The 9,754-nt window shown below is 41.4% G+C and overlaps 2 protein-coding genes across 4 annotated transcripts in view; one reads left to right on the top strand and one right to left on the bottom strand.

Moving 5' to 3' along the window:
• The window catches only part of TFB1M (transcription factor B1, mitochondrial), a 66,166-nt gene that overhangs the window by 37,884 nt on the left and 18,528 nt on the right, over positions 1-9,754 (top strand). The window lies entirely within an intron of this gene.
• On the bottom strand, positions 6,747-7,530 carry CLDN20 (claudin 20). The gene has a single exon (XM_011362717.2). The coding sequence runs from the start codon at positions 7,491-7,493 to the stop codon at positions 6,747-6,749; it is 747 nt and encodes a 248-aa protein (XP_011361019.2). The 5' UTR covers positions 7,494-7,530.

The following is a 9,754-nucleotide window of genomic DNA, read 5'->3' as shown; positions in this document are numbered from 1 at the left end:
AATTAGATAAGGAGGATTTCTTTTGCGACATGACAAAACTTAACGCCTGGAGATTTCTTCTGTGAGAACCCAATATGCCTTCCGTTCCTCAGCCTTTAGATGAACTAACTTAATCATGCTTTAATGGCAGAACTTTCACTACCATGGAGCTATAATATTCTGGTCTGACCAGTTGAACAAAATTCTTGCCAGACTCTTCACTCTCATTAACTTCTCTAGCGCAGCCCCCAAAATTCGAACCCAAAATTCTATCTACAGAAAACACAACCTCGTAAGTTCTTAAAATTAGATTAATTGGTCTACTCTAGTGTTTCTTAAACTACCAGAGTTTGTAGTATGTGGATTTTAAGTTAGAATTGTAAACATTTTCTTTTTTTATTTCACTGTTAATAAAATTATTGTTACAAGACAAAAATGTCCCTTTTGCAGTGCATATTCACAACTAAAAAATGCTTCCATGAGAAATTAAAACCGTAAGCCTCTTGAGCTGGCAACTGAAGACCCCTGAGAATCCACGTATTTCTAGGGTTTCGCAATAATTTTTTTTTCAGCTAGCTTGAACATTACTCAGTTTGAGGAGTTCTGAGCTATTAGCTATTCTCTCGAAATTCTGTGTCATCTTTTTCTTTTATAAATTGTAGTCATCATGAGTCTGGTGATCTAACGTCCTTCCCATAGAATGGACAGATGTTACGTCTGACCACTATCCTATACTCCAACCTGATAGAAAAGCCACTTAGACATAATATGAGAATTGTAACAGGCTCTTTTGATTGACATGATAGTTCTTCTCTAGTGGAAGAACTGGAAGTACTTTGAAGTAAGCTAAACCTTCTGGAATTCTAGTGCTCCTAGTTCTGAGAACTTGGTCAAGCTAGTAGGCCGAGTTTAATACATCAGACTTGGGCATTAATGCATCTGTGCCTGACCTTTGAGGACAGCATTTTAGTGTGCTCGTCACTGCTTTGGAGGCCTCGACCTCTCTGTGAAATAGTCTTGAGCTTAGTAAATGGATGGTCCACAGAAGAAACAGCCATTTCTCACGCCATTGCGTTTTTTGAAATCTGATATTGAGATGTTATTTCTGTTGTATATTACCCTGAATTTGAGAATTATTTGGGCATAAAGGCAGAAGACTAATATTTTTCTGCTTAACTAGTATTCTTCTGTCAGGTCTGGTTTTCTAGAATCAGATCGAAATAAGGATCTTTGTGAAAGCGGTGTATTGAGGAGCGCCCTCAGCAGAATGGAAGGGACGAAGCAGCTTACGGCAGGGGATGAAAGCTAAGCAAAGATATCGTCCCAACTGAAGACGAGCAGAGGGGCTGGGCAGCTCTGGGTACGAATGGACCTGCAGACTGAGTCCTCCCTTGAGACAGGGAGCGGCCTTCTGTGCCGTGTTGGTCAGTCTGTGGCTCCCAGCCTCCCAGGAGCAATGGTGCTGTCCCCTTCCAGCAGGGGCAACTCACACTCATAGCAGCGGGGGGACGGATGCGTGCAGGGCCCAGCAGGAGCTTGGTCAAGGTACCAGCCACTGGTAGCCTATGTGGGTTCCTGCCAGTAGACAGAGCTGTCAGATTCCTTGTGTGGCTGTCTCTGCTTTGCTTGCTGGGCGGTTCTAAACTAAGCTTCATAGTTAACTGCTTCAGCAGCCTCCAACCAGGATTATTTAAGAGCATTTCTCTCTCTTGTTTCTTCAGAAGTTGGTCACCTTTAGCACTGGCTTTTGTACTTATTGTACCAGTAATTTCATTGTAAGTTGCCTCAAATATTTTTGAAAGTAGATGAGTCTAAAATATGAATATATAAACTAAAGCCAGTTTTATAATTAGAGAAGTAATAGAGTCATCCTTCTTAAAAATCAGATAAAATAAGTGATGAATAAAAATAAGAGTATTTACTATTACAATCTAATTTAATACTAGTTATGCTCTCATGACTACTCAAGAATATAATAAGCAATAAGAATTATAAATCTAAAACAAAATTGCAATTTTAAAAATGACAATTTTATAGATGTATAAAATGCAGTGCAATGAACAACGAGGTTATTGGAGGTAATTAAGAAATGTGGGACAGGGTACTGTAAAATTGCAGGCGGTGATGTCCTCAGAAGTCACTAAGGTCGATATATGCTGAAGTCATATAGCTAAAAATATAGTGATAAAAAAATGTAATGAGAAAACATTGAATCCACGTCCAAAACTGAACTTCCTTCCACCTGCCTACCCCAGGCCTGCTCCTTCCCGTGTGTTTGGCTGCTGACGAACGCCACCTCCGTCTGCCCACGTCACCCCACCCTGAACTTGGGGGTCGTCTGATGTGCCCCACCCTCCCCTCTTCTTTTACCCTCACAACCAGTCACTGGTTACCAGCTTCTGACACCTCCTACCTTCTCTCTTAAAGCTATTCTTATGCCCAGCTCTCCTGACTTAAGTCTTCATCGTTTTTGCTAGATGATTTCTTCAGTTGTTTTTTTATATATATGCATACATATATACACACATACATATACACATCTGCTCCATAAGTAAAATGAGCATGATATTGGTTTTGGTTTTTTCCACCCCCCACTCTGACATTTTAGGGTTTTTTTAGGATTTTGTCTTGGTTATTTTTTTTATCCAGTTTCTTTTATTTTATTTTTATTAAAATTATGGGGTGACAGTGGTTAATAAAATCAGATAGGTTTCAAGTATACACTTCAATAGTATGTCATATGTATATTGCGTTGCGTGTTTACCACCCAAAGTTAAATTTCCTTCTGTCTCTAAATATTTGGCCCCCTTTACCTCTATCTTCTTCCCCCTTCCTCACCTTCCCTCTGGTAACCACTAATCCACTGTTCATGTCCATGAGTCTCTGTTTGTCATGTTTGTTTGTTGCTTTCAGTTTTATATTCCACATATGAGTGAAATTGTATGGTTCTCAACTTTTTCTGTCTGGCTTATTTCACTTAGCATGATAATCTCAAGATCCATATATGTTGCCGCAAATGGCAGTATTTCATCTTTTTTTGTGGCTAATATTCCAATGTATACATGTACCACATCTTTATCCAGTCATCCATCATAGGACACTTCAGTGAATAATGTCACAATGAACCTCAGGGTGCGTGTCTTTGAGGATAAATCTTTTCAAGTTTTTTGGATAAATACCCAGAAGAGAGATTTCTGGGTCATATGTTAATTCTATTCTTAATTTTGGGGGGAACCTCCATACTGTTTTCCATAGTGGCTGTACCAATTTACATTCCCACCAGTAATATACAAGGGTTCCGTTTTCCCCACAACCTCTCCAATGCTCATTACTACTTGTCCTGTTGATGGCCATTCTAACAGGTGTGAGATGGTATCTCGTTGTGGTTTTGATTTGCATTTCCCTAATAGCTGGTGAAGTTGAGCATCTTTTCATATGTCTGTTGGCCATTTGTATGTTTTCTTGGGAGAAGTATCTGTTTAGGTCCTCTGCTTATTTTTCAGTTGGATTTTTTTTTTTTAATTGTTGAGTAGTATGACTTCTTCGTATATTTCGGATATTAGGCCCTTATTGGAGATGTTGTTAGCAAATATCTTCTCCCATTCAGGTGTTTGCCTCTTTGTCTCATTGATGGTTTCTTTTGCTGAGCAGAAGCTTTTTAGTTTGATATAGTCCCATTTATTTTTGCTTTTACTTCCCTTGCCTTTGAGGTCAAATTCATAAAATCCTCTCTAAATCTAAGGTCCATGAGTTTAATACCTATGTTTTCTGCTATTCAATTTATTGTTTCAGGTCTATATATTTAGGTCTTTGATCTATTTTGAATTAATTGTGGTGTATGATGATAATAGCATTCTAGTTTCATTGTTTTGCATGTGGCTTTCCAGTTTTCCCAGCACCATTTATTGAAGAGGCTTTTCTTTCTCCATTGTACGTTTTTGGCTCCTTTGTTGAAAATTATTTGCCCTTATATACAGGGCTTTACTTCTGGACTCAGAATTCTGTTCCATTTATCTGTGTGTCTGTTTTTCTGCCACTACCATGCCATTTTGATTATTGTCACTTTGTAGCATAATGTTTTGGTACCATTTTAATCAAAGAAAAATGTTTAAATATGTTCAAATAGATGAGACTAGTGTTTTTCAACTTCATACTGTTAACATTTTGGGCCAATAATTCTTTGTTACTGGGGCATCTCCAGTGCACTGTAGGGCATTTAACAGCATTCCTGGCCTCCGCCCACCAGATTCCAGTACCACCCCAGATGTGTCAACCAGAGCATCTCCAGGCATTGCCGAAAGTCTTGTAGGCTAAACTCACCTACAGTTGAAAACCAGTGGATTAGACGAAGACGGCTGGGCCGCACATGTTACATGCTCGCCATGCCTGACACGTGCTTCACGTGTGTTGTCTCATCCAGTTCTCACAACAACTTCGAATAGGACTGTTTTGTCCTCATTCTCACATGAGCAACCAAGACTTAGACCAAGTAACGTGCATGGTGTAACCCCGTGCCTTGCGTAACCGTACACCCAGGTGGCCTGACTCTGGAGCCAGATTCCCTCAGGTTGAATCCCATCTCCCCACCTACTAGCTTTATGAACTTGGGCAAGTCAGATGACTTAACTTTTCTCTGCCTCAATTTCCTATAAGCTCCTAAAATAGTATCAGCCTCCCAGAGCCCTCGTGAGGTTTAAACCAGTCAGTAATGCAGAGGATTTAGGGCAGGACTGGCATGTCACAGCTAAGCACTTGCAGTGACAAGTCGCTGAGAATACAAAGGTCAGAAAGAGACCTCGTCTCCGAGTCTGGTTGGAGATGCAGGCTTGTGCACTGGTAACTCGTTTCAGTAGCACATGCTCTGGGAGTACAGAGATGGCGGCAGCAGACTTTTTCCGGAAGTCAGGACTGAGTTCACACAGGAGGTCCCAAGTGAGCCCTAAAGGATGCGTGGAAGCTTGGGCAGGCAAAGGGTGAGTGTGTGTGTCGGTGGGGGGGGGTCTAGGTGGAGGATAGCAGTAGGGGTGAATCTTCAAGGGATGCAGGGACTCACACCATTTCATCATCGGCCACTTCCAGTCCGGACAGAATTGGGCCATTATCTTGTATGAAATGTCTGCTTTTCTGAGAGTTCAAAACACTCCTGTATCTATTTAGAAAAAAAAATTCCAGCGCTAAATAACAATTATTTTTGAAGTGCATGTAGACTTATACAGAATATATAAAGTAAACTTTTAGTATCGGATTATAGGATGTGTAGACTGCCTATAAAGCCAGTCACATTAAGACAAATAAGAGAACCATATGGGTGTCAAAGCAATCCTATCACATGAACGTGCATTAAAATATTCTTTTTATTTAGTTATTTTTAATGACATTTAAATGTTTAGAAATAATATTTGACCACTTAAAAGGAATACATACTTTAAACAGTCATTTGAACTTCCGTTTAAATGATTCCCTTCCTGACTCATATAGGAATCATATATGATTCCACTAATAGCCAATGACATCATTGAAGAGAATGACGATCTGCCAGGTAAAACAGGTATAAAATATTTTATACCTGTTATTCATGTAAAAGATATTCTTCCTATTCCCGAATTATTAATGTACAAAGAAATGCTTTTCCCTCTTTACTATTATGTCACGAGCAATGACTAAATTTGAATTAATGAATTATTAGTGTGCAGTGTTTCCTTTGCACATTAGAAAATCCAAGTTTTATTTTCTTCTTAAAATATTTGAAATACATAAGATAATTTAACTTACTTTTTAAAAGCATTCTTTGTACTTTGAAAATTACTTTCATATCTATCAACTAATTGAAGCAGCTCGTTTATAAGAGCACGTTTTTTTTTTTTTTAATCTGAATCAAACGAGAATAAAATGACAACTTAAAAGTAACCTTTATTATCCAAAAACTAATCAGTGAGAGATTAAATGAGATGGAGGTAAATCCGTGGGATAAGTGACAGTCTGGAGGATCCTCTTGCTAGCAGTGGGAGAGGGCAGTTCTTGAGCCGGTTCTCACGCACCTCTGATCACTTAGCTTGTACTTACTGCTTTAGAAGCCCTGCAGATTTGACTTTGGGTTTGGTTTGGTTTTGCTTCTCTGTGGTAGCATTTACCTGTTGCTTTCCTTTAGCTCTGCCTAAGCATCCTATGTCATATTGTTGGCTCTCGCAAGTGTATTTGGCTGTTTTTCTAGAACGAATAAAGTGACAGGGAGGTCACAGTAGGTGGGGACTTGGGGCGCCTGGTTTGGGCAGTGTCTGAAAGAGGTGGACAGCTCATCTGTCCCTGCTGAGCTGCCACCGCAGTGGGGCTGGAACACAAGCGAGTTCCTGATGTGGCAGTGTCACACAGGCGGCAAAAGCCAGGGATCCCAGGATTAACACCAGGGCCAGGTGCTGCTTTCACTTGGCAATTTAATTCTTTTTTAAAATCCAATTAAGTACCAATTCAGATATATCAATTGGCTATCTTAAAAAGGAAAAAAGAGTCATTAATTAATTGCCTTATTAATACAATCAAAGCCTCTTTCAATCGGAAAGCTTTAGCTAAAACGTGAAAATAGTGATGGATGAATAATTTTACAACAGATGTAACTGTTACCTGGTAATTTGTTGGCATTTTAAATGACCTTGTCATTTTTTAAGTATTTAAATTTTTGTAGAGTATTTACAAATTTTGTAAGCATAATTTTAATCTAAAAGACAAAAGTCACAGCAGGTACCTAAAAATTCCACGTGCATTACAGTTATTTACACGTAATCCTTCAGAGTGTATGCTGAATTGCTCTCCGGCTTTGTAGTGGGGATAGGCTGCTGCTTGGGTGGGTGGAGCCAAGCTTCTGCATTCTTTTTTATACAGGAAGTGCAGAAAATCATGCCAGAGGTAAACAGCAGCATGGCCGAGATGAATCCGATGTAGACGGCTCCTCCCGGTTCATGTTTGTTGCTTTCTGGAACTGTCAGATCCAGAAAGTTTGCTATGATCTCCTTCGTGTACCACACCATCGGTATGAAACCAGAGACCCCTGCGGACACGAGGCAGAGTCCTCCCGCGAAAGAGGCGTGGCTCTTGGTTTTCGTGTCCCCTCCTAAGCGAGTACATTCCATCCCCACTGTGGCAGTGCAGGTCCCCAGAGCAGACAGAACGCAGGCCAGGACCATGGTGGCCCGCGCAGCCTGCACGTGGGCGGGGAGGGACAGAATGGAGGGCTTCAGGGCGCAGCTGAACATCCCGGTGCTGTACCACGTGCAGTCCATCCACAGCCCTTGCAGCTGCACGATGGCTGTGATGATGTTGGAGCCTGCATCCACGTTCACCTTCCAGTTGGGCAGCAAGGTGGCCGCGAGCACTCCAAAGACCCCACATAAGGCCAAGACCAAAGCAAGGAGCTGGAGGCCCGCCGAGGCCATGACGTTACGGTCAGCTTCGTCCGCCTCGAAAATCCTGGTGCTTAATTCTGATGGCTCTTGGTCAAAATTGCAGCCTTTTCTGGGCATTGGAGAACCAAGTAACCAGGGCTAGGGAAAGAAGATAAAATCAGGGTTGAGGGAAAGAAAGAATAAACAGAAAGTCTTTCCTGTGCAGTGAGAGCCGAGGACACCTCTGAGCAAGCCACGTAGTGGATGAGGACACTGCTGCCCAGGGGAAAAGCTCAACCCCCGGCCTTCAGAGGCTTCCATCCTCCCGAGTGACTATGGGTGGGTGGCGCTGGGTGCGTGGCGTAAAGGAAAGAGCTGTCCGCTTTGTCCTCTCTCGGACTTCAGCTGTGCTAACGTAGTCTGTAACGTGGGCATTCACCGTTAGGACACTGAGACATACGGAGTTCCAGCTATAAGATCTGCTAATGAGTTTTAACACATTTCAGGCTTTTTTAAAACTTATTTTGTTTTTAATTAAAATATTCTATAGATAATAAGAAAGAAGGGAACAATTTAAACTTGCACCTTAAAAGTGAATTATAAGTGTATATTAGGAAAGTTTTAACTATTCAAAAAATGGTTATATTAAATATTAAGCACCCACCATGTACCAGCACGTGACCCAGGGGAGCTGTTTAAGCAGAGAAGGAAAGTAGTGGAAAGAAGTCAGAGTCACTGGGATGATCAGCCCGCATTTCTAGTTAATAAACTTACGCAAAATCCTTACCTGGGGTAGCACTTCTGTCCCTTCAGGTGCAAGGTCCTCAGAACCTGAACAATTCAGCCACTGTGTTTTGCTCTGAGAACGTGAGATCCTTTCCATCTGGGACCAGAGTCATCCCCTGACCCACATGCGGCCGCCTGCCGCAAAACCGGTTATTCTGAACAGTTCCAAGGTGCGGATATCGAATCTTAACGGCACTGAACAGAAATAACCACATCAGTAGTTGTATGTGAAAGGCTACCAAAAATACTTTAACACTTGATTTTCTTCTTGTTTTTTTTTCTTTTTTCTTTTTCTTTCTTTTCTTTTTTTCTTTTTCTTTCTTTCTTTCTTTTTTTTTTTATAGAAGAGGGAAGAGTTAGCACTTTGTGGCTTGGCTGTGTTTTAATCTGGCAGTACTTACTGCCCCCTGAGAAATATAATGGTTTCTGTCATACAGCAATACTGGCTTGTTTGTGTTTCTGAATTAATTTTTTAATGATGTGTTAAGGTGGCTCTATCATGATTCATACATATTTCACAAAAGGCAATGTGGGCTCTGAATTCAAAACGTGGGTCAAATCTTGGCTTTCTAGAACATCTCTGTGCTTCAGTACCCTCTTCTGGAAAATGGGGAGGATTACAGTACCTACGTCATGGAGTTAAATACCCGAATGCAATTTAAGGGCTTCAAACAGTAGTGAATTATAATTGATATTGTTGTTCGTATTTTTATTTATTTTATATGACAAATAAATATGATATTTCTTTTATACGACAATTTTTTTTTTCTCTTCCTTAGATAGATTTAGTTCATTTGCATAGAATCTTAGAGCTGAAAGAAACCACAGATATAACCTTGTACATCGTTTTTTCAGATGAGGACATTCGTGAGTCTCCCGAGCCACACAGGTCTCAGGAGCAGCGTGGCCGTGACTAGAGCGTCCCCATCCCACCTCACTCCAGCCGGACCTTCCCCCCCTTACCATGGCACTTCTGGTGACACCTTCCCGGCATGCTCCCCATGGGAAGCAGGGAATATGCTACACCTGCAGGCGCAAAGCACCGTTAACCATCAACTCACTCCCTTTCCCACCAAAAAAAAACAGAGAGACCAGAGGGCACGGGGAAGGGCACATGGCTCACTGAGGCCGACACCTGGCCTCTGTGGAATGTGTGAAGTGACTCCGATCCATGCCCACATTAAAAGGACGAATTTACCACATAGTGCTAACATTGATTCTCTAAGAAGTTAGGTTCTGGGCTATCTGGATTCGTTGTTCTATTTTCGTTCATGGTCTTAAAATGTGGATTTTACAGTTTTAGGAGATTTCCCTGAGGTTTTGAATTCTTGAGTCAGACTCGCTGCAAGGACCCGAGTGCCTAGGCTTTGCTGCTGTCACACAGTTCATTTTTTTACATATTGAGACCAAAATAGAACAGAAGTTAAAGCTTCTAGAACAAAGCGAAGCACACGCTTATAATTTCATAATAACTGTTTTCGGGTTTGGGTTTTCGGCTCCAGCCACCTGACCAAGGCACTGCCTTCCCAGACCGGTCTCCGTTAGGGGTTCAGGGGCTCCTCGGGGGCGAGGCTGCCGTCGACATTCCCCAGGAGCCTCTCCTTTCTTTATTT

Source organism: Pteropus vampyrus, unplaced genomic scaffold (genome assembly GCF_000151845.1).
Source record: "Pteropus vampyrus isolate Shadow unplaced genomic scaffold, Pvam_2.0 Scaffold78, whole genome shotgun sequence".
In the NCBI taxonomy this organism is placed as follows: Eukaryota; Metazoa; Chordata; class Mammalia; order Chiroptera; family Pteropodidae; genus Pteropus; species Pteropus vampyrus.
The sequence above is the reverse complement of the archived record's forward strand: the minus strand, read 5'-3'. Positions and strand labels throughout refer to the sequence as shown.